At 42.9% G+C, this 26220-nt stretch overlaps 1 protein-coding gene across 2 annotated transcripts in view; it reads right to left on the reverse strand.

Annotated features, from left to right (window-relative positions):
- Positions 1-26220, reverse strand: part of LOC138197471 (CD166 antigen homolog A-like) — a 36789-nt gene that overhangs the window by 9891 nt on the left and 678 nt on the right. For both annotated transcript variants that reach the window (XM_069148324.1, XM_069148323.1), the window contains exons 2-3: positions 664-770; positions 237-450 (exon numbers count right to left, since the gene is read on the reverse strand). In XM_069148324.1, the coding sequence (XP_069004425.1) occupies positions 237-450; positions 664-770 (321 nt within the window). The remainder of the gene's footprint in view (positions 1-236; positions 451-663; positions 771-26220) is intronic.

A 26220-nucleotide genomic window follows, 5' to 3' on the forward strand; every position in this document is an offset into this window, starting at 1 on the left:
AAACCAAACACGTGAAATATATGTACAACTAAAAGGTCTCCAACAACCATCTCTTCAGATCTGATTTAAAACTCGTTCAGCTGGATATAAAAATAAAAGGTGTTTCTCCCAAAACATGATTTGAATCTCAGCGGAATAATATATGTTCGACTTCCTCTGGAGTTGTGGAAGTGGTTGTGGTACCAAAAGCTGCCAGCATAATCAAGGCGACATGACACCCAAGCTCCAGCACTCACTGTAGATCACCACGTTGACGGGGTACTCCTTGATGTTGCCAATGGCCACCAGGCAGGTGAAGGTGCACTGGTCGCTCAGCTTGGCTGCAGAGAGCAGCAGGCTGAAGTTTGCGGCCATGCTCACGCGGCCCTTGTAATCATCGGTGGCGCTGATGGAGACGTTCTGGTTCTTCTGCCAGACCAGCAGGTCTCCTGAAAGTCCGTCTGCTTTGTCCTGGAGAGCAGAGCAGAACGGGTTCGTTACACATACGGTTCACATTAAAGCACGGCGGGTTGCGTGCCACACCCTCCGCTCATGCCGTGCCACACGGAGGGGCAGGTTCACGCTCCGATGCACCGCACATGCACTCAGACTGGGCGTGGTTCAGACACGCTGAGTGGGTGTCCGACAGACGCTCGCCATTTTCAAGCCATTGAAAATACTTACATATTTCCATTGAGTGATGAGGACTTCTTCGGCTTTAATAACTCCATTGTTGCAGGGGATCTCCAGTGTTTCGCCGTACAGGCCGATAATGGTCTCCTCACCGGTGACTGCAGGAGAGACAAAAGGAAGACCACATTTTCCAATCACTGTCTAAAAAGGGATAATCTGGTGGGACTAATGGAATTGGTTATTATTTTGGGAAACTTCAAATTGCCCCCTCTGTTCGGCATTCTTCTTCATCAATACCGCTTAGCGTACGCTCAAGGACAGCGGTTTCTATAGACTTCAGCTAACTTTACAGCCCGCTTGGTAAAAAAAAAGAACCAATAACAAAAAAACAACCTTTCCTGGATTGAATTTCATTCAAAACGTAGCCATGGAGACAAAATGCTTGAGAGGGGGATGGGAGGAGGAGAGTGCGGGCAGGAGCGTCTCAATGGGCTGTGATGAGGGCTTTGGAGCCAGAGGGCTGCCGCGGCCCGAAGTTAAGATGAGGAGTGGCTCCGAATGTCTGGCATTCACATTTACAATTCAGACCCCCCGCAGTTCAGGCGGAGGGAGACGCGCGGTGGTGCGCTCGGAAAGCATAAATGTGACAGCTGAAATCCCCAAAACAGCTCACCAGAGAGCCGGTTAGAACGAACAAAGAAGCGCGCGGCCAGTTTCTATCTGTTGAAATGTTGCGTTTACAGGGAAAGAGAGACACAATAAAGATGCTTGAATACTCTGTGTGCAGAAAGAACGGCAGCACACTTTAATGTCATTTCAAGTTTCACTTTCCCTCCTCACTCTTCAGACTTTTAAAGGTTTCCTGCTGCAGAGGCCGAGGGAATTCATTTGCTTGGTGCGTGATGCTCATTTGAATCCGGTTTGAATGAGAGTAAATACTTTTACTATGGTTACCATTGTCTACGTTAAGGCTGGGTAACAAATGGGATCCTGAGGGCCTGTTTGCGTAGTTGAACATAACGTCAGGCGGAGCGGGAAAGCTCAGAGCTGCACAAATGTTGGCTTCCTGCTCTGCCGGTTCTGTTTCCCTCACATTTAAAACCCAAGCGTCACCTTCGCAGCTGGACTATTAGAACCAGCACATGGAGTTATGTACCGCCGCGACACAGCACGAAGACGCGACGACTATCCAACGGTTCGCCTCGAGTCAACATAGTGTGCCGTTAGTGCCAACACTTGGCTGGAGAGGCTCCGACACTTGTCACTCATCGCTACGAGCTGTCAGCTCAGAGACGACGTTGAGTCTAATGCTGAGCTAAGCGCCGTCTGTGAAGTCTCTGACGATGACAAAGAGCAGATAGGGTTGTGAACAGGGCCTGTCTGCCTCAGAGCTCCGCTGCTGCTGTTTAAGCTGCTTCCTGTCGGTTTTCATTACCGGCGTGACTTGGCTGCCTCGTGGCCACTCGTGTCACTTTAAAAGAATAGTTGGACATTTGGGAAATACGCCAACTTCTCCTGCAGAGTCAGAGGACATAAAAATGGCGTGTACCTCTAAAATAAACACGACGAACATCACAATATCTTTAAACAAATTCCTCCACATCAATAAACAGTCCCTCGAGGATTTCGCAAAGGTTTTTATGATAGTTTTGATGAAAAATGTTTGATCTTATGGCATGTTGTGAGTGTCAGGAGGACCGAGCCATGCGGACTGCATCCCCGTTTTCATTGTTTGTGCTAAGCTAAGCTAACAGTGCCCTGGCTGTAGCTAACTATTTCTATTAACCTTCTCTAAAAACTCTTTTGTTAGCTGGTATAAGAGCTCAACTTAACAATTGCTGCTTCATGCATAACATCCTGAACCCAAGTGAAATGTCTTGTTTGTGGCACAAGTCGATCGAAAGGTTGATAAACTGCTACTGTTGCACGTGAACGGCAAGAAGCACCGTACAGCACTTTGTGACCTTTACTCATGAGGGTTAGAGCTTCCTCTTGCTTCCACCTTGCTGCACACTGTTCACGTGCAGCAGGAACAGTCTCTGAACTTTTGGATCCACCCTTAGAGTGTAGTTTCAGTGTATTTTAATGGATTTCTGATGCTTTAATGTTTTTATTTGTTCAGTAAGTGTGAAAATAACCTCAGATGTTGTGAGCAGACTGAACTAAAGACCACTCCATATTAGTCATTACACCGTAATAAAACAACTGATGGATGTAAAAGCTTCAGGAATTTCCACTAAAGATAAAAAAAAACAACAACAACAACAACAACAAAAAAACGGAATAAACACAGAGGAGAGCAAAGGGTCTGTGAAAAGGTGTGTGCTGCAGAATATCTGTAATCAGTGCTTCCAGCTGCACCCACCAAGCAGCAGCAGACACATCGCACGACCACAGCACTTCACCCACAGAGATACCATCCCTGCATTTAAATCAGGCTTGGCGGCCTTTTATAGTGACAGCACGGGACAAAACAGACCTCGCCGCATTTCAGCCGCTGACAGTTTCACCGGGAAATCTCCAGCAGACGCAGGGATGATCTCTGTCACTTATCAAGTGAAGCACAATTACAACTATTTCCTGCATTGATTCCTCCCCTTGTTCGTGATTTGCCACACCTACAATCTGTTCCTGTCACATTACAATGTCAATATAAAGCTGTTTTAGAAGCAAGTCATGCCGTCTTTGGTCTAAATAATCAATTGTCTTTGGTGAAAATGTGATTTAGTGCATTGCAACTTCAGGTATTAGCACATTTTGTCCTGAAATCATAAAAGAAAAGGCTTGACTGCTTATTTTCTCAAGCATGTGATCAGGTTCTACACCAGTGCACAAAAGATGCAGTGTGATGGAGGGGAAACATGTTCCTGAGTCTCACTAACACACCTTCCCATCCACCGGAAACCGTAATGAAGGTCGCCGGTGCAAACACAGCGCGGTAATGAAGCCACAATCACACGCCATTTCGTGTCTCTGATGTAAATCTATTGGAACGTGCAGGTTTCTGATCCGGGCACAAAAGATTGCACACGGCGTGAATGAAAAAGGAAAATGGAGACATTGTGAATACATGTGTAATAGACTCCATACATTTCAAATTCCAAAAGACATTTTTGAATATTCAAATCAAGCTGTGTCGGGCGTCTCGGAGAACTTTGAAGGGTTCTGCATTAAGGACGAGGCTTTTATCTGCGCAGATTACACTGTTACCCAATGAGAACTAATTGCACATGTTGAGTTAGAGAAGACAAAGCTCCTGCTGCTCGCTGAGATAAAGTAATCCTGCGCAACAAAAAGTAGGTGAAAGTTGTGACTTCACGTTGACAAACACATGCACAAGTTACAAACCGAAAAGCACATCTCCAAACAGGCGGTGCGATGCTAGAAAGTGATAACACGTTTAATTGTTTTGCAGAGATCGGCTTTACTCCCTGTTTGTTTCACTTTAACACATGCAAAATGTACTTTTGTTTTATTTTGTTAAGCAAAAAGCCCCTGACTGGACTTACAGTAATTAACTACAACAAAAAGGGAAATATTACATTTCATACGTGCTACGTGGAAGAAGTAATTTATTTCTTTTGTTTGTCACTAACTTCTTCACAGAAAAACAAATGTAGTGTTACCCTGATAATTATGAGCAGCCGATGGCATTAAAGTTTCACTAACAGCAAAACAAATGGACTTGGATTTGGATTGTGGGAAGTAAAAAAGAAATGTCAACAACAATCACGGATTAGCGAGGAAATGAAAATCCTTTGTTTTTGACTCGTACAGCTGTCATCTTTGAGACGCCGAACATGTGTAACGCGTCCGTCCCTACAAGACACTTCTTAAGATATACAGAAAAAGTGCGGTTTTTTTCAAGGTGTTGAAAGGGATTGAGGGTCTAAAAAAATTGGGGTTAAATAAAACATTCAAGTGTGCTTTGACAAATCATTTAGTCCCCTGAATCCCAGAAATCAATCGTCCCTCATAGTGGACATTAAAAGTTGGACGATAAAACAGTGAATGAAGAAAGACAGGAGGCAGCAGCAGCGGAGATACTGTCGTGTTCCCGATTAGGGCGGCTTTATCCCCGAGAACAGGCAGGTGACGACAGCTCAGATATACAAGCACCCTGGGGAAATCAGCTACCTCCACGCACTCGTCTCTATATCCGTTTTACTACCTCACGGGCTCCCATTTGTGTGCATGTGTGTGTGTGTGTGTGTGTGTGTGTGTGTGTGTGTGTGTGTGTGTGTGTGTGTGTGTGAGTGTGTGTGTGTGCCTTTCAGCAGCAACATCTAAAAAAAAAAAGCGGAGGGGCCGGAGTTAATAAGCGCTGAAAATGAGGATTGTGCAGTGAAGGGAGATCCCATGGCGCACAGCCACAAGGATTTGACGGTAAATAGCCTGGTCTCAACGTCCTCAGATGGATCCATAATGCTTGAGAAAGAGGACAAAGCTCTGCAGTGGACGCTGCTCACCTGAGGACACAGAAGGTAAAGAAAACCTAACTTTCCGGGACATTCTCGTCTTTCCCTTCATTAATTCAACACATGCTGAATTTCGATTTCAGCAATATAATGTAATATTGAAATATAATATTGTGTAATAAAAAACCCCCTTATACAAAAAGTTACCAACTAAATAAAATATGTAATTAAAATGAATTCATACCTTGTGGCAATTTGCTCTCAAAATATAAATGGCTTTTTGTGATCTCCATTTCCATGGCAATAGATGGGGTATGACTGACAACAGGAAAACATTCAGTTGCGTCAGTAGACTCGAATGTAATGTATGTAATGTTTACCAATCCAGGAAACAGTTTGACCCTTAGCAACCACCTAGCAAGAGAGAGGATTTCTAATTTGTTTTATTGCTTTCTAGAGATGTTTTCTCAAACTGAATAAATATAGAAACAATAAACTGCTCAGCGAGCTCAGTCTGGTTGGAACTGAGATATCTGATGAACAAAGATTTCTGATGATGAAAGATATCTGCTGAACAAAGATATCCTTAGACTCGTGTGTTTTTAAGATTTTAGCACCGTGTCGTGTTTAAACTAAACCGGTCCAGCTGGCCGCCACTAGGCTTCAAAGTGCGTGACTATCCGTGGTGTTACGGTACGGGTGTTCGGAGCGACCAAAAAGGACCAAAAGAGACCCGATTTCACCAAATGGGTCTCATTTAATATAACAAGTAAAAACCACATTATATTACATATTATATGAAATTCTATTCTTATTCTATATTCCCATTGAGGAGGCGGAGTGATATTTCTAGTGATGAGCAGGGTGTGATGTCATGATGATTTCAGCATCTTCCAAATGTTCAGTTGACCAATCAGATCTCTGGGTCAGAACTACTCGTTGTATAATTTCGATCAGTCACATAAAGTACCTCAAATGGGAGAGATCGGGGAATTTAATGAGCTCAGTGTCATCAACGTCTGCTGTCATACGGGAAAGTTTCCGTGGACCAGCAGGGTTCCTAAAATCCTCCCCGAGCTGTTTGGTGATATACGAGCTCTCGTTCAGCCCTCTCACTCAGCTCAGATGTTACTATGACAAGCACATGACTTTATTTTAATTCTGCTCCAGCGTCAGCTCGTGCTGAGGAAGTGTTCCAGACCAGCTAGCCGAGGATTGAAAAATAAAAAACTCTGCATTCTCACTATCTCCGTCTGTTTCCCTCGAGGGGAAGCGGTGTAATCATGTCACTGATGGATAACTGACAGAACAGCTTGCACAACATCCCTCGCACTCAGCTTCTCTTTTTTTGTTGCAGGCTGAACCGGTCCAACAAGTCTCCATTGTGCGCTCTATAATTTGTCCTTTTTTCGTCCCGATGTAATTGCCTATTAGTTTCTTCATGGCATAAAAGCAAAGGCAGCGGCTTGTGTTTGAGTTGTGTTTGAGTCACCAGACTGCCAGGAGTCACTTGGCCAAACATGCTCATGTCCACGACTAAGTGGCTAACATTTTTAAACATGTAACAAGGAAGCAGGGATGGCTGCTAACTCTTTAGCCATGCTACCAGCATGGTCAGCTCGTCCACCACTGGGGTTCACATTCAAGTGTTTCAACAACTAATAGATGGACTGCCTTTTTTTGTCTTCACGACCCCCGAATTCTGTATTCTGCTGACTTTGATGATCCCATGACTTTTCCTGTAGCTCCACCAGCAGGATGACATTTGCGGTTTTCAGTTTGGTACATACATTAATACCCCCCTCAGGAATTTGTAATCCCAGGTGATCCCTAAAAAGCTTAACAGACAACCATTAACAGGTCAAAAGGTTAATCAGTCCAGTGTTTTTGGCTCCTGACCAAAAACCTTCAAAACTAACGACACTCCCATCAGCCTCAACTGTAACTGTGTGTCTACGCTCATGTTAACAAGCTAACACACTAAATGTAACTCCATTTCAGACCAAAGATGTTTATAAAAATGGACGAAGACTCTGGGTCTGAAAAGTGAAGTCCATGGGGGTGTGCCTTAAAATGCAATACCACTGGCGGACACTAGGGGCTGGCTAAAAAAAAAAAAAAACAACAACCAAAGAATCCCATTCAATAAACATCAACTTCTCTCATGAAATACAAAGTCAGTAAATGTTTTCCACGAGTCATTGTGGTGTCGTTGGATGAGTTCACTCCTTCTGATCAGTGTTCTGGGGGTCCACTGATAATAATTCCAGCACTGATTAGATATTAGGACTCAAACAGAGCTACGTTTGGGGATGTGTCTGGTTTGATTGACAGGCCTGTGGTGCAGTCAGGTTTCCTGTATATGTGGGCGGGGCATAGTGTCCTCGGGTTCCCAGTCAGATTCACCCAGATTTTATGTAAAAGTGTTCGTACCTTCCAGGTCTGAAAGATGAGACTGATGCTGAAGTGCCTTAAGCTGCAATACCACCGACTGCCACTAGAGGTCGGCTTCAAAAAGTTTTTTTGGCTGTAGTTTCCTTTTTTGTGTGGCTTGCCATAAGTCTGGCTCCAGTTTGTTTGTCCCCCCCATACACTGCGCCCCCTCTAAAAAAAAAAAATTCATCACTAGCCGTCACTGTGTTCAAGTATACGTTGGGCTTGACAAAAGCGTAATTGTGTGAAATGAACATCGCAGTGTTTGTGACGAGCACGTTTCCCTCATTTTAGCCACACCAGCTGTTTCAGGGCACAGAAATCTCCACAGCACTGCATCTCTCTGACCTTCAGAGGGGCGATGAGGTCGGTCAGAGAGAACGACTCATAAAAGAAAGTCCATTTATGGACAGATACCAACAAAGGTTTCATTTTCTGACAGCGGTCCCCCGAAGGCTCTATCTGCCGCTCAGTTGAACTCAGCCCGTCTCGTCTTTTCTTGTTTTTAATAAATTATCCTCTCCTGATGGATTCTTATCTATAAGTTCCATAAGAAACATCAGCCAAAGTCAAACCCATTTATTAGTTTCATGTCGGGAAGGAGTGTGTGGTGTTGTTTGGCATTAATATTACATTGCATTAATGCATGGCCATGCAATGAAAAAATATTGTAATGAGAAATTAGTCGCAAGCACAGCTGGCCAATTTATTTTCACATTTATCAAATGCTAAAGTTTCTTTAAACAATAAATCACTTTTTGAAAGTTTAAATTAATTTATGTTCTTCTATGCTTCAGAGAACTGAAAAAGTGCATTATGTTTGATAAAATATAATTTTACTATAACAACTTCTTGAACAAATGAAGTCATTCAAATTAATCTGTAGCCATTTTGAAAATTAATGTACTTTTTTTTACCAAGACTCCTGGTTCCAGACTCTTTACATGGAAATATGTTTTTGTTATTATTTGTAAAAGTCAGTTGAATATTAAAAGTTTTAGGACGATGCAAAATGAAAGCGTTGCAGAGAGCTCTAAAGGCCAAAACACAGCCTCAAAACAGACGCTCCTTCTATTTCCTATGTACGACTTCCACACTAGCGGCACCCGGCAACACGTCACGGTGCTGCCCGGAAACATCTTTCTTTCAGATGAAAGGCTGCTCTGTACTTGGCGGCTCCCGTAGCGGTTCATCTTCATCCTGCTCCTGTTGCAGCGCCACTTCCTCATGTCTTTCTGTTGCAGTCGCAGTTGACACACATGCGTTTATATAAATGTTGTATTTTTACATTATTTTTTCTAAACATTTTATGAACACATTATTGACTAACTGAGGAAATAATCAGCACAATTTGCATTTCAGCCATTTTTCCAAGCATTTGGTGGTTCTCCTCGAATATGCTGAATTTGTTCAGTTGTCTAAATCCAAATAAAATCTGTTAAAAATGACAGAATGACAAAAATCAAATAATCAATTGTCAAAACAGTCGCAAAATTTCTGTTGACAAGCTAATTGATGGATGTTTTTTTAGTTTTACAACCTTTCTGGTAAAATAAAACAGGAGCATACAAAGCCAAGTAGAACAAAAAATACTCACATTTTCCCAGCCTGCACTTAGCAGAGCCAGATTTGTTACCTCAGGCCACAACAAACCGGTGTTCTGCTAAGAAGGAGGATGGACAGCAAATGGAAAATTATGTAGATGCTACGACACGCAGCATTATTAGTCTGCGCTTATTGAGCATGATGGATAGTACCCTCCTTCACCCTGCAAGTACCGACACGATTTCAGAGCACTGTGTTCCAAACCAACAAAAACATTCATGCCTGGCAAACACAACTGCATGTTATTCAGCAAAAAAAAAAAAAAAAATGGAAGCAGACACAATGTAAGAATGTAAAAGTCACAGAGGAGTTAAGCTCCAGGGAAAAAAAAACCTCTCCTGCATCTTTACACTTCACAAACCGGTTGCAAGCTGTAAAACACAATATATGTGAAATATATTCCATAGAGACGTATCGATAGCTCTCTCGCCCTTCCAGCAAAGAAAACAAATGTTAATTTGCAGCATCCCGTGTGATCATCAAGACACTTATGGATCCCAGCGTGCACGAACGGGGCCAATGCAACGCCTGCAGTCTCACCAGTCGAACTCCTATTGTGGCCGTGACTAAAACAGGTTGTGTGGTTTGACATGAGGGTTAAGGAGGCCCGGCGTAATTGTGCAGACCTGCTGCTGGAGATCAGGTTGCTGCTTCTGCCTCTTGTCAGGGACTGAGACGAAGGGACAAAGAAAGGCAGGAAATGCTCAAGAAGGAGGGAAAGATTTGTTTTGTTTTCAGGTGACACTAATGGCTGTTTCCCTTAATAAACATCATGCTGTTAAAGAAATATTTATTTTGAATTAACTTCTTACTGTGACAGACGGGCTCTGACATTAAAAAGATACTCTGCCAAATTTAATTTAGTTTTGGTTCAATTTAAATGACAGGTTTTGGTATTTGTTTTGTCTTTTGTTCGCTCTTCCCCACTGACTCAAAGTGGGCGAGGTCTCAACTGGCAGAGGATGATGTCACATATTTCCACGCACCAATCGAGGTTTCAGCTAAGTTTGAATTATATGTGAACACAGTGGTGGGGTCGCTGCTTATGCGCCGAGGCTACTGCCAATAAAATGTGATCGTGATGGAGCAGATCAGCTGAGATTCTCACTGTTCAACTCTTAAAAAAAAAACCCGTCGAACTTGAATCATTTCAATCATTAAAGAAGCGATGGGTACGATTTTGTGGCATCCAACCAGCAACCAAAAGTGACAACACGTGTTCCTCTTAAATCCTTCACACTGAACCTTCAGAGGTAACCAGGTTTTCAGACATAATTTCCTACATCTGTGTTTTTGTTCTTTTAGAGAAAGATTTTGCAACATTCATGTATCTGGCGAGAATAACAGCAGGAGCAAATATTAAGCCCAAAGGAGGCCTTGAGTGGTACTCTGCAGTTCAGCACACAGGATGCCGCGTTGCACTGTGGTCCATGAAGGATGAATGGTTTCACTCCGTTTCTCTTTGTAAAATAATGAAGAAATGGGTTTCTAATGGACGGGAGAAAACATGTCCGGTTGATGTTTCCGATGGTACAGTTTTTAATTTAATTTCACGGAGACTGGTTTTTATTTCTTTGATGCATCCATTTACACACGAAAATTATGCTGCAAACAGGATCTTCAGAGTTTAATGGGGGTCTATTTTTCGGTAACCTAAGTTGACTTTCGACTTCAGACTAACAACTGTGATTAGTGCATCTTGAGCTCCTTCTCCAATTTCCCAACATGCCCTCTGCCTTTATACATTTTAAGAATTGAGGTTAACAAATAGGTGTTAGTGATTAGAGGAAATTATATGTATTTTTGCTGCAGTTTTTGAACATTTAAAAGAGAAATTCAAAGAAAGCCTACATAAAATAAACAGTGACTTTTAACCATAGGTTTACAAGGTGGGGAGACCTGCCTGTCACAATATTTCTGAGCATACATCAAATGTAAAATATGAATGTGATGCTGCAGGATTTAACCTGCTCATACCCAAGATCAATCTACTTGGGAAGAGATAAATTGTACAAGTGTCAGTCACAACATAGTCCATTTGACAGAGACATTATCTCTAAAAATAACATCTGCCAAACTGGAGGGCGAACACATCAATATGTAAGAGCAGTTTGATTTTCTTCATTTTTAATGAGAACCTTTTGCATTTTCTCCTTTGATTAGCGGGTTAAATGTGAGAATGTAAAAGGGAACCATTGTCAAGTGTTTGAATAACTTGACGTTGAAGTTATTTGAAAGAAATTCCTCACTCCAAAGATAATGACAGCACAAACAAAGCAGACAATTCAGCTTTGATTTAACTTAATTTGCTAAGCAGAGAACTATCACATAACTTATATCAGAGATGAAAAAGTTTCTGTTTGGAGTTAAGAAAGAAGCATAAATGTTTCAATAAGTCTTCAGATTATATGCTTCTGTGCTATCAGGGAAGAAACCTCTATATGGTATATACGTGAGTTTGTACTATTGGCCGTATCCGAGTGTTAAAAAAAAAAGGTATTAAATTTCTTCCGCTAATGAGCCGCTGGGCAGAGAGAGCGCTCTTAAGGCGGCAGCGGGAGTTCGGTTTATAAGTGCACTCAGAAGTCACATCCACTATGCTTAAAGGCAATCTTAGGCCATTAAGAAAGAAACGCCCCCCCCCGCCCCCACTTCCTCTTCGTTCATTAGCCCGTCCTAATGCTAATCGTTACCTCACGTCTTGCCAATGACTTCATTCCTCCGTTTCCGGAAAAGCTGACATTAGCCCACCCGAGTGTTTGCGTTATACCTAAAAAAAAAATTGGGTTTTAAATTTCCTGACCGAAGCAGACGCCATCCGAAGCAAATGGATGTTGACGACCGTGTTCCTCAGAGGCTGTACACACCTGAGATCAAGAGCCAATCGGATACATCCTGACGTAATTGGATCACAAGTGGTCAGCTAAAAGTAGGCGTGACATCCGATCCTCTCAGGCCAGAGAGGTTTGGGTTTGAGCGTGGCCAAAATTTGTTAGTTCGCAATACTTTTTTCCTCCATTCAATCTTACACCTGAAGATCTCTGTCTGCTCTTATTTAGTCTTTTGTTACGAGAAAAAAAAAATCGATTACCGACTACAAAGCAGCCATTTTGTGATTTAAGACACAAAACCACCTGTTTTACTAAAGCCTCTTTTGGGTTGAACTTTTTTACTTTCAGTTTATTGTTTGTAATATCTGACACAGCAGTTCATTCATTCACAACAGCAGAGACGCGACGGAACAATTAAGTAATATGACTCAAACTGATTGGGTCCTGACGGTTCAGGTTGTAAATTACAAATTCACTAAAAGTGTTCAAACATTGACAAACATGAAATAAATATAATCTAAAAATATCTAAAAATAAAATAATAAAACTGACAGAAGTCAGCTTATGTTCTTGTTCTTGTGCTTATTATCTTTTTTTATATTACCGTGGTGCACGTGTTCATTTGTATACAGAGCAAAGAACTGAGATCTGATCACAAGTGGCCAATGGAGACGCATGATAATGGCAGGTGTGAACAGACGGCTTAAAGCGGGCCACAAAAGTTCCTCGGATTAAAAGTTCCTCCTAGTGGTGAAACTCTAAGAAAACTCTTAGAGATGTGACTTTTTTAAGAATTTCCCCTTAAAGTTAGGAGTAGTTCCTTGTAAAGATAAAAGTTATTCACAAAGATTTTTAACCCTTAAAAGAGCTGCTAAGTAGAAAAACTGAGGAGGACTTTTAAGAGGCTTAAGAATTTCTGAAGCAGCGGTGAAAACTGCAGAAGTACAGCGAGGTCAGAGAAATATTCTTTAAGCGCTGAATGACAGTGAGGCCCCAGATTTTAATGCCAGGTGGAAACAACCTCTTTGATTTTTTTAAATTTTTTTTAATTTTATAGTACTCTATTAATCCCCGAGAGGAAATTTCTTCGCTACAGCAGGGGGGCCCTCAGGGGGGAGCTGCTGCAACAGGCTGTCACTAGCGCGGCGCCAGGTAACCTGACCTGAGGTGCATGTTTTTGGATTCCCAGCCTGAATCCGTCTGCCGCACAGAGAAAGCCTGTATAATTGTACACGTATCATCTCAGCATCTTTGTTTCAGAAAGAGCGGTCTACATTAGAAAAACTCACAGAAAGTAAGAGTAAGGACCATCGATCTTTATTAAGTGTTTAGAAAACCTTAAGGCCTCGGTTTTAAAAGAGAACTGTCATTCAAAACTCACTCACTTCAAAGCACTAACAAAAAGACGTCTATTAAATGCACTTGAGTTTATTTCAGATGTTGGCTCAGATAAATGCACACCGTTTCTCGCAGGGCAGGACTCGCCGTTTCAAAACTCTCTATTTTTAGCCAAAGTAATTATAATTACAGACCTCTTACCTCCAGCAATCATAGGGAAGAAGGATCCGCCTAATTAAGGCTTAAAAACACAGTTGCACTGCTAATAAAAAGTTTAAATGAGGCTGGAAGAGGTGCAGCAGATGGTGTGATGCTCGACGTGAAGCCAGCGGTGGAGAACGTTTTACACTAATGAATCCGGCGCCTTCTGAATTCCAGAGGAGTTTGAACCGATATCCGTAAATCTGAGTGCCAGAGATGAAACCTCAACTGCTCTTCTTTCTTCACCCCTGTCCGGTCAGAGGAGTTCACAGGCAGCTTTAAAATATTCCTGACACATTCAAAACAACCTTCTTGACATCAAAGTGCTCGTCGTTTCATCAGGTCTCTTCAAGAGGTTTCACATCAGACAGGAGATATCAGGGGTGGGCTTTTTTTGCATACAGGCCGTAAACCTGCCAGCCTCGCCCGCCTCCAGCCAACTGGAGAACGACTGATTTGTAGGGTGTCTGCTCTGTGGATTAAAGACCGAACCTACTTCAAAATCAGTTTTATTAATAACCAAAAGGGTCCTCAGCATTAGTGCCACGTGGCAACAGGAAGAGAGATGAACTGGTGCTGGAACAGGCCATTTCACTGATCAATACATCAACAGAAAGTAAATAGTTTGCCCATTCATCAGGCATAAATGTCAAACATAACACTGCTTCCAACATTTTTTCTGTTTTATGTGACTATAACTTTAATATTTTTGGGGCTGCTTGTCAGAGAGACAGAGATTTCCCCCTGAGCTCCTAAAACTGAGATGCACTTTTCACAATTTTGTGACATTTCACAGCCTACAATAAAACAAAAAGAAAGTAGTAAGCTTGTTGGAGTTGAGACTGATTACAAATCCTACACAAAAATAAGGCTGCGGCTAATGATTATTTTCATAATAACTTTAAAATGTTTATTTTCTATTAGATTCTTTAGTTTAACACATATTTGTTCTATGAAATTATGTAAACAGAAGTCCCAAAGATTTGAATCTCATTATCAAAGAGAAAAAAAATCTGTGAATTCTCATTTGAGAAGCTGAAACGAGAGTCAGCTCGGCATTTTTATGTAAAATAAACACCAATTATCAAAGCAGTTGGTAATTAAAATATTAAAAATTTTAGTTTTGTTTTCGTCCGAAATGAGATCACATGTTAAGAGATGAAAATAACATTCAGCTGCATCCTAAATTCTGCAATCACACAAACATCCAGGAAGATCGAGAGGGAAACATCCATTGAAGCATCAGACTGAAAGCCTCTTCCTATTGGCAGCAAATCCAGTGTATTATTACTGTTATTTGAAAATGGTAGCCGAGCTTGCAGCTAAATATTGCAGTGTTTACACAACTGCAGCAAGCTTTTGTTGAAGTGCCCTGCCCATGTGTCTGAATCACTCCTGTGAAAGCGTCCGCACCTGATCCCGGTGCCCGCCCACACGCTTCCCTTTCAACAACTGGAGCTCATTGGTCCTGAAGAAGCAGTAGTGTTTTCTACCATACTATACGTGTACAGCAGTGGCCTGAGGATACTAACGAAACCCAACAATGCACGCCCGCTGAAGGTAAAGAGATTCAGGTAACAAAAAACAAACACAGCTTTCACCCGAAGAATCAGTCCGAGGTTCATCAGTTTTCGACGTGGGAAAAACAAGACTGAAACATAACTGGAAATATGTGCAATAGTTTTATTATTGTCTTATAATATATTATATTGTCCCATAGTTATGAATAAAGTCCTCCTCGTTACGCTGCAAACCAAATACATGATCTGGTGTAGACTTCATCTCTGGTAATTGCCGCGGCGAGGCCGATACTTTCGCATCACTTGGCCAAGGATGTGCATGCTGTTGTGTGCTCGTGATGACAGCGCTGACCTTCTAACCCTTCCCAGCCAGGCTCCGCTCCCCCTTCTCCAATAAGCCCAGCAAGCCTGGTTGGTATTAAAGAGGGCATGACGGTTTCAAATTGTGTCCTGCTTTGGCTCTTGGCTCCGGGGGGGTCCTAAAGCCTCCGCTGCCTGAACAGAGCAGCGAGCGGTGGGAGGAATACGTGGAATGCAGATAATACATACAAAGGATTATGTACCTGCTCGCACATCAAATCTGTGTGGTTTCACATTTAATACCCACGGACCGACATCTGCTTTGATGGAGCGCTGTGAAAGGGCTGCAGATTAACGTGCGCCCTGACGCCGCTGGGTCCTCCTACGACTCTAGGACTTGTAGATTTCACACGGTGGGACGACTGCTAACATGATGCTGCAAGGTTTTACTTGTGTGAACTCCATTAGAGCCAAGCTGCGTTTTGTTAATTCTATAAAGGGGGAATTATTCGCTTGTGTGCAAAAAAAAATGTCACTGACATCCAACAGATGATTTATTCTTTGTGTTATCCTCCTTTTTCCAAAGACACATAGCAGATAAAACTGCCACAACAGACCCAACCTGCTCTTTTGTGTGTGTCTTTTGTTTCTGGGAGATGAGATAACCCCTCTCAGTTTATGCCATTCAGCATATGTCACAGTCATCTGGGCTACATGGGACCTTTAAGGCATAATAATTTCATTATTGGGGGCTATTACATGTTCTTCTTCCATCATGACATTGATGAGGAGCTATACATCACAGTAAGTGCTTTTAACCATCCAGCCAGCAGGCGTACTCATTCACCGCCCCCCTCTGCTACTGGTACATCCCGAACAAAAGCAGAAAACACCCTGCAGATCTGTCTGATACGTACTGGAAGCAACGCTTTACAAAAAAAAACTGTCAATAAACAAAAAACTGTGCCAACACCTTTACTACCACCGAGAGAGGTTCGAAATATCTGCAGGGTGGCCTGAAGAGCTTGCTGGTAAAAGTCTCCACGGGAATGTTCTGCACAGAATATCCTCCTTCAAGCGAACTGAGTCAACACGCTGTTCAGAGCGTCCTCTGAAGCAACGGGCTGCTTCTGCTGCGGGGTCGCACAAAAGCCAGGGCTCAAAAAATAAAGCTCCCCTGGAAGTCCAGGAAGAGAACAAAAACACCTCGGATAATTAGGAGTACCTCAGCTACTTATAGAAAAAACGAAATCCCAGCGCGGACTTCATCTGCAAGTATGCAACGTGAGGGTATGTTCAGGCGTGCTCGCAGCTGTAAGGAAGTCAAAGTTTGTCTGTCGGTTGGTCCAGAAAGTTACATGGGATGGTTATCTACAGCAAAAACACTATTCAATATCTACTGGGAACCACTCAACCCCCTCCGGGCCCATGAAATGCATGCACACACACACACACACACACACACACACATATGCGCACACACACAAACACAAACCCTAACTCATGCATTAAACTTGTGCTCAACAAATGCCATCAACCTCTGAAAGCCCTCGCCTTGTACAAAGCTAATGAGAAGTATGGCTTTGGCTTTAAGAGGAGGGAAACTGTTTGCCCTGCAGGCTGAACATCAAACCTACTTTGTCCGGGGACAAAGCTAGCCACTGATTATTGATCTGTAAATGGACCATCTGCTCGGTGCTGTGCTCTTCGAAGACTGTGCATAGGACGACACGCTAGCTTCAGCCGGCAGAGTTTGTACTGCAGCTCATTTTTGGAAACTATTATGGAGTTCCACAAAGGGCTCTTTGACGGCCTTCTCAAGTTTCTGCTGTTGGTACCATCACATCTAATCTCACAGCAACCAACAGCGACGTCCCCCATCGGTTTGTGAACAGCAGCCAAGAAGCCTCGTGTTCGTTATTTCGACCGTCGCCATCTTGCTATTTTGGAGGCGGAAGTGTCGATACAGTATTTGGATGATTTGGAGAGGAGTGAGCAGTGGATCCTTGGTAGTGTTGCAGTTTAAGGCACTTAACCGTTGGTCCTTTTGTTGTTTAAAAGCAGCATATTTTAGGTACAGTACCGCCACCTACTGGTGGTATTGATGCGTTACTACCAGGCACTGGTAAAAAAAAAAAAAAAGTATAAACTATTTCATTTAAAAAAAAATGTAACAACTCCAATATTCAGAAACTATGACCTAGCCATAACAATTATTGGATGGACAGCCGCAAATATTTATGGTTCCCAAACATTGAATGTTTGACGTCACTGAGGTCAAAATTATAATTAGTCTGATACGTTTTGAGTGGCATGTCTTAACCGATACTGTGGCGAGTGAACGTTTGATGGCGCCAGCTTCTTCTGAACTATTAACCCGACAGGAAATAAAAATGTTATTTAGAAAACAATCATTAGAATAACCAACAATGAAAATAATCATTAGTTGCAGTTCTCTTTACTTATTATGCTTCAGCTTATGACCAAATACCTGCTAAGTATTTGTGCAAAGTACTAATTAGAAAATGCTAGCATGCTAAGACGGTTAACGTTGAAGGAAACTGATGTTCAGGTAATCAACTTGGTCTAATATGTATTCAGTGAAGCTTGTAGTTAGATAGAAGTTGTACCAATCAAATTGTGCACAGAGTTTTAGAGAGGAGATGGAGATTTTCTCGACCTGCCATCGACCTATACCATCAGGCACTCTACTGTCCGAGTCAACAGGTGAGGAGTGGCTTAGGTAATTCGCTGTTTTTCGAGCCTGTGCTGCAGAGATGGTTCAGCAAAATGTTAAAGTTTAGATCAATCAGACAACTCTGCGTACAACTGTGGACCAATCAGTAACTTTTCATTCTTCCATGAAACGACTGACGATTCTCCAAGTCGAATGACAGTCAATAGTTCAAGACAGAAGTCGACTAGTTGATGCACGTATAGTTATTCAGACATTTATATATATCAGGTAATAGTTTGAGTTTCAGGGCTGACAAAGAATGTAAAAAGTCTCATTGTGGACACGGATCTGCATCGCAGAGAAAAAGAAAAAGCTGTAACAATTAAGTTTTGACGGAGAGACGTGCACAAAGCGAACTGCCTTGTAACGACAAAAGCATAATGACTTAGAGTTTGTCGGAACAACCAGCGGGGTTGATTCAATTCATTTCACACAGTGGGTCATGTCAGCTGAGACACCGACACTATCATCAGTCTCAGCTAACAACACGTTTTCAACAGGCAGGAAAATAGACAACCTGCAATCTCCTGCGTGTGCAAAACAAAAACTGATATAAAGCTGTAGAAGTTACACGCTGTTCAGAAACCATGTAGCACAAAGCCTTGGTGTACATCATGTGTTACTACCTTTGTTACATCTGCAGCTCCCAAATCTTTAGTCCCAAATTAAATTTTTCAGAAATTGCTTTGTCTGTGGCCAGGAAATGCGCAGCAGCCTAATTCCCCTCCCCTCATTGAAAAATTTACAAAATTTCGGTGAAAAAACAAAAAACAAAATTCAGATATAATACTTTTCTGAAAATTTGGCAACCTTATCTGAAGCACATAGGTAAAAAACTGACATACAGGACTGCAACTATTTTGAGTTAGAGTGTACACGGTGTTACTGCAGTATGTCCTCATGCTTACTTTATACACCAACTGCTTTTCTTTTGGGGTGGGGAGTTAATTTATTATTTTATTCAAAATAAATTATTAAAAAAAATAATGTTATTATTTCTGCTGTTTCTTAAATTGTTATTGCATTTTTCTAGATCAGAGCAATTTGGAGCCAGAAGAGCCCATATTTGGACGAGCTGGTGAGGAGCGAGCGGTGGATCAGAGTTGAAAGGGAGTTTATGGAGCCGGAGGCCTTTTGGAGACAACCTCTAGTGGCACTTGGTGGTACTGCAATTTAAGGCACTTCGGCATCGGTCACCTTTTTCTACGAACACTTTTATAGACAGTAAACAGTTGTGAGTCCAAAACCTTGGGTTTTAAAGTTGAGTTGGACGCAATGGGCGGGACCTGCACTGATGGAGATGACAGGAGTTTATATCGGGGAGTTTTGACTGTTGTTAACATAAAGAACATGTTAGCAGATGTAATGACGGGAGATATAAAAACACAAACACATGACAATAAGAAATTAATCTATTCAAGCGTGATATCTGAAGGGAGGAAGGTAACATAGTCTTCCAGGTGTTACAAACCTATTGGGAAAAAGCAATTGTTTGAACTCGCCGGTTGGAACAAGCTGTTGGTGTTTTCTGTTCACAGACCAGTGTTAGACAGCTAATCCTGGGATATCCTCACAAAAGAGTAGAAAAATCCAGGCAGCTTCACAGTAAAAGTCCTGACTGTAACACTCACAACAACAAAAAAAAGACTGCTACTTCACTTCTTTTTTTTTTCTCTGTCCGACCCTGAAGGATCGAATGAACTCGGCATCATTACGTGAGGAAATGATGCATCCTCTCTTCCGTGTCTCCTGTTTGTATGGGGGGGAAATGAATGGCAGCATTATGGGTTATGGCATCTTCATCACTCAAAATTATACACTTCAAACTTCATTTAACAAGATCCTCATGCTATAGACCAGACGTGGTGTTAAAGCATGTTTTATGAGACAGGCGCCTGCCTTTTTGAGTTTAGCGCTAAAGACTGGGAGGCTGTGGCTCAGACGGTAGAGTGGGTTGTACACTTATCAGAAGGTTGGTGGTTCAATCCCCAGCTCCTCCTATCCACATGCCTAAGTGTCCTTGAGCAAGACACTGAACCCTAAGTTACTCCCGATGGTGTACCATCACTGTGAATGTGCTCCTGATGGCAGCACCTTGCATGGTGATCTGTCTCATTAGTGTGTGTGAATGGAAAAATCATGTTAAAGCACTTTGAGACTGAAAGGTGATAAAGTACTATACAAGTACAGACCATTTAACACTCCTGCTATGTTCTTTTATGAGCACCCTGTAGTCTCCATCTGTAGTAAAAATCTGAGGCCTGCATGTGAAGGTTTATTTTGCATTAGAAGGATAGAAACCCAGGTTTAAATTGCACCAGCGGGATGTGTAATGCTTGGAGTCTCCCCGGGGAACACGAGGCCACTTGACCTCTTAAGATGTCCCATTAGAAAATTAGGTATTGCATCCAAACCAGACAAGCATCTCGTCTCCTTTTACGTTCGGTCTGCCAGTGGAACAGCTGAATGCGTCGCAGCAAAGTGGAGAGTTTTTTATCGCGAAACATCAAACACATCCACGAGTCAGGCATCAGCCAAAGAATCGCTTGTGGGGTGATGGCTGGGAAAAAAGCCCCCACTTGACCTTTTTTTTTTTTTTCCCCTTCTAAATAAAAACTGACGTTAGATGTGAGGGAACTTTGTTTTAGCTCACGCGACACATTCTGTAATCTGTTGTGAGGATTACGTTTCTCCGGGCTTCTTCACGGTTTTTCTAGTAGCACATTAAGAAGTACATGCCCCGAGGCCTGAGTGGAAGTCTTACCTCTTCATAGACTGGAATGTCAAAAGCCTCCAGAAGGAAATAGAGATATTTATGGCACTGAGCACTCAAACTTTTTATTTCAAATTTTTCTAGCTAAATGTGTCAATTGTTTACTTTGCTTAATAAATGTGTCTCATTATTTTACCGGTTTATATATTACCTTCAGCTAATTGGACCAAATTAATCATTTTAGATAAATATTCCAAACGTCTATCTTAAGAAACAATATACGCCTTTTGTTCATTGTTCAGTCCCTCCAGGAGTTTCTTTGTGATTGTTGCAATCAAAAAATGTTTGATTCAGCGATGGATTTTCTAAAAAAAAATTCTGATGTTTTAAGAGTTTTTCCATTAAAATTGCAGAAATTTTAGAAAATTGCAAGCGGAGACATTTTTATTTTTTTTAATTGAATGTTTTTAAGCACTACCTGATTAACAATATGCAAGCAGTTAGAATAACACTCTGAAAACTTAGCAGGGTTTTAAATTCAAAGAATTTCTGGAGGCGTGTTTCAGACTCTGACAGGCAGTAAGTCATAAGTGTGGTGAGACACTAATGACCCCGATGGTGGGCCAACCTTTTAATCCTTCATCTTGTTACTTGGACTTTCAAATCCAGCTGCAGATACACTCCTGCTCTCCCCTGAGAAAGACTCTGCCTGAAAGAGAGCTACTCCTGTTTCCTACAAGATCAGCAGGAGCAGCGTATAATCCAAGATAGCTTCGGGCGCTGCAGACGGCTGCTGCGGTCTACGAGGGGAGGACGGCGGACATGAGCCCGGCACAAAGAAACAGCTTTAAAAACAGCAAGAATGCGAAGACGGAGGTCAGACGCAGACACAGAGACGTTCTGTTGGGTCCCAGAGGACTCGCGTAACGCCGAGCAGCATCAATGAAAAAAACTGACGAGCAACGTCGGAGTGAATAGAGCGACTTCTCTGAGTTGCAAAAAGAGCTTCGGACCCAACAGAGGCTGATTCAGATGTGAATGGGAAGACAAAACTCTGTCATTTTTATTAGCTGGCCCGCGGCTAGAGATGAATGTTTGATCTTTGGCACAAAAGCTGTGTCAACCTGCCTGACTCGTCTTCCCTGAGCCTCAAAGTCAAAGGAAAGGTTGGAGACAATAGCTTCCTCCTGTCCGGCCAAGTGACTCATAAATAGGCAGAAATAATGGCTTTATGGGAGTGCGGGCGTAAATATCAGGAATTCACCACCAACCGCCTTTAAGGGTCGGAGGGACCTCCTGCTGCTGTCTCTTTGTTTCATCTACAAGATTCATTTTAAAGGGAAAAAAGAAGTCCATTAAATCTATGTTGGAAAAACAAAAGGCCACATCAGCTCCCACACTTCTCATACACCGGTGACCCTTTGTGACATCCTTTAGTCCTCTCAGAGGTCTGGTCATTACCATAACACTCAATGGAGGTCGCTCAAAGAATTCATTAATACGCTGCCATGACTCTGATGGAGAATTTGAACAAAGATGCAGGCCCTGTTAGAGATGGGTGTGGCCACAGGGTTTTCATATGGAGCAGAGATATCTCCCCACCCCCACCTCCCCCCCCCCCTCTCCTCCCACAGTCAGGTGGCACATGTGAAGAGCAGGGACCGGTAGCAGCAGCTTCTCTGTGCCCTCTCCGAGGGGTGTGTGCTGCTCCATATTAATGACAAAGAGAGGAGCGGGAGCAAGAAGTCGCTACCATACACTCATTTGTTTAAAAAGAGCTGGGCTCACAATACAGTCGGCGGGAGTCCACAGGAATCCAGTGAAAGCCGGGGGGGATACTTCAGTGACAAAAGACAAGAGACAACCTCACTTTTTCTTTTTTTATTTGTCCGTGAAAACAAGAGCTGTCCCGATTTGGGTTAATGCATTTCAATGGGGGTATTTCTGCATAAAGACAGAAGCACTACTGCACAGCACCATCCTCTCTCTCCTGTTGTTAAGTCTGTCTTCATGGCTAAAACAATAGGACTCTGGTCCATCCCCTCGCAGAGCAGATAAACCATTCTGTCGCACGGCAGAGTGAAGAACCTGTGTGCCGCGAGGAAAGTGATGGAAAACGGAGGTGTTAAGTCTGTTTGGAGAAACATAATTGAAGCTTTCGCCAACTTTAAAACCACCGCATCTCATTTTAAAGCACGTAAATTGTAAAGCGGCGTGTATAAAAACTGCTAAATTCCAACAACCTGACCTGCAAATCGAAGCAAGAAACAAAGACAACCAGAGAGGCAATTTGAGTTTTAAATTGAATTTTTCTCACAGCCTGGCTCTGAAAGTGGAGTGACCCAATCAACAAACTGTAATTAAGACTCAATTGCTGCTGTTTTACTGATAATTCTGTGTGTTAAACTGTCAGCAGCAAACAAAAGAGCTTCTCATTGAGTCATCGCCCGAGAGTGATTACTCCTGCCTCCTTTCATTTTCTCAAGGCACAGCCACTCACATCTTCCGGCTCGGTGAGTCCGGCGCACGTGCGCACGTGGGCACACACACACACACACAAATAATTGCTATCCTGACGTGTTGGTAACTCGGCATGTTCAAGAGGTGGCTCATGTTTCTCCAGCGCTGTCCCTCAGCTTAGCGAAAAGTAAAATTTTGTTTTAGCGATTAGATTCTAGAGCAAATAAAAAAAATATCAAACTGATCTGGTAAATTAAACGGGTGAATAAGGAGAGAAAAAACTTGAGTGATGGGTACAAACTGTGCTTCCAACAACTGAACACACAAACAGAACTAATAAAAAGAACACACACATCCCCCCAATGCTGACACTAAAACCAACACTCCTCCACCTGTTCAGCGTCCTGCAGGGGGTGGAGGGTGGACCACTGCACTGTGTGTGAGGGGCGCAGGGCAGACAAAGACCAGAAGAAGCCCCTCCATGTTGAATTCAATGTTTTGGGTCTGCTGTCCGTGAGCCAGCCTGAAAGCACCACGCCATATGGTAAACATGTTGTAAGCGCTGCGTCTCCGGGGACGAGCTGAGGCACCGGCCTGATTTCTTTGAAACCGCAATATCTTCTTCTGCTCTCACAGAAGTGGAGCAGGTTAACAATCAACTTCAAGCTTTTCCACTTTTAGACTCGCAGTAAAAACAACAACAACAACAACGATGACGACACACAAAAAAACCCACCCTGCTTCAAAGACCGTGTAACAGCGCTGTTTTAATTTCCTCACGACCTGGGGTCATTTTTCACCGTGAAACTTCCCACCTTTATCTTTTCAAGCAGAAGTTACCACATCGGTAGCTGTTTGTGAACGGATCCTCTCATCCCGGCTGTGAAGCGCTGCTGCCAGGGACGCCAGCAGGAATTCTGCACCCCCTGATGGGAGGCGACAACAACGCTGCTTTCATTTACAGTACGACCTCGGCTGTCCCCCCCCTATCTCCCCCCCTCTCCCCCACTTTTCTCTCCAGCAGCAGCACCTTCTGCTCAGACTTCCACTTCTTTCTTATTCTGATGCACACTTAAAAAAAAACAACTAAAAACACAGCTTCTACTCACTGCACATCTGTATCTCACTCTCTTTGTGCTTCCTGGGCGAGTCGTGGCATCGGTCTCATGTTTTTTCATCCGGAGGATGAGTGTACATGTGACACCAGAAGCGGCTCCACTTCACAACACTGAGTCCTACAGAGACATTAGGAGCTGCTGACAAGGCCATTAACGGTTTTCCCATTAGGAAGCATTTCAAGCATCTCTATTATAAGAGTGAGAGTGGCTGTAGAATAACATGTTTGTTCCCTTTCTTGGTTTCAGATGTTGTTAGGCAGATTACACGTGTTTTGCAGCCCCAATTACTTTCTTTCTGTTTTATTTATTCACTTAATCTTGATTTCAGAACTTGATTGCTTCCTCACGGCAGGCAAATCATCTGCAGAAAGTCATCAACAAACACCCCCCGGGAAGATGTGAGGTATGGAAGTGAAGTGCAGACGCATAGTTTCCAGTTGGCTGAGTTGCCACACTTCTCATGGATGCATCTGAATTTTGCATGAAGGGATGAAATACTTTGCAGCAGCACCCCCCCCCCCCAAACAAAAGGGAACAACCGCAAGCAGTCTTCAGACATCAAGAGGAAACTGTCACTCAACAAGACCAGACATGCACAAGCCCACAAGATCTTAAGAAGAAACCTCAAGCATACAATTAAAGCCCTTTTTCCTGTGCAGTAACATCAAAACATTTGCAAGACGAGTCCTGACAAATACCGAGGAGAAGATGAACGGGAGGGGAGTGGATTCTTCTTAGGTGAAATTGGGTGACCCCTACAAGGAAATTAGTCCATTAGCAAAAAGGGAGAGCTCCACTCGCCTGACAAGTAATACCAGCTGTGACACCAAGCGCTGTCTGTCTGCACAGGCAGGGGTGGCGGGTGGGGTCGGTGGGGGAAGGGTTGAGAAGAGGGAGTGAACCAAAAAAAAAAAAACACAGATGCATCTTCCTACACTTTGTTCCAGGACTGAATCAGGACCCTGCTGTCGCTTTTTACATCTCAAACACAATAAAACACAGGCCTCTCTTTTTTTTTTTTAATTTTTATTACAAGCATTGATGTGCATGTTTTTATTTCAACTCCAAAACTCAATAAACCAGCTTTTAGACTGGTTTCGCCCATATTTGAACGAACCGGGAGGGGACGTACTGAACTTTGTGTTGGTGTGTAAGCACACACACACACATTTGGTACATCACTTAAGGCAACATATCCGGCAGCGAGGACGACCAACTTTTCCTGCACTTTCAGGCACACGGCACTGCAGTGGCACGGCAGTGTAAAAAAAGCACTTCAAAAGGGCCATTCGTTTCCTGTCAAACAACCCACCCGAGGCCAACGATAGGCTGCTGCGTGGTCTCAATTTACAACAACAGGCTGCACCGTAGTGTTATAGGGTGAAAGACAGCGACCTCTCCGCTCCCCCCCCTCTTCCCTAGCCGAGGAGGTGCCTGTGGCCTGGCTGAGTGATGTGAACACATGGTGCAGCTACCTGTTGGCCAGACAATGTAGAAAATCCACATGGAGGCCCATCTGCACATTAAGAAGCAAACATAAGACTGAGGAAAAGCACCCTTTGTCTGTTTGTTTGTTTTTCTTTCAGAGCACACCAGGAAGGGGAAAACGATCTACTGCTCAAACTCTAATTTAAAATCACCACTTAATATGTGATCTCTGCATTCACCTCATCCACATTTCTTTGCTGAAAGTAAGATTTTCACTGAGGCAAGCAGTTACAGCTACCCACTGACACTGTAATTACTAGAGGGAGCCTTAAAGTCACCCCCCCTCTCCTCTCTTCTCCAAACAGGCAGCCCATAATTACAGTAAATCATATAAGATGTCTCACAAAAGATGAAGCGTGCTCATCATGACATCATGGCACGAGCACATGTGGAGATTTGGTGATGATGACTCTTCCCCACAGTGGACTTACACACAAAAAGTTACT

This window comes from Embiotoca jacksoni, unplaced genomic scaffold, assembly GCF_022577435.1.
Source record: "Embiotoca jacksoni isolate LCO1_2020_lvr unplaced genomic scaffold, fEmbJac1.0.p SCAF_14, whole genome shotgun sequence".
NCBI lineage: Eukaryota > Metazoa > Chordata > Actinopteri > Embiotocidae > Embiotoca > Embiotoca jacksoni.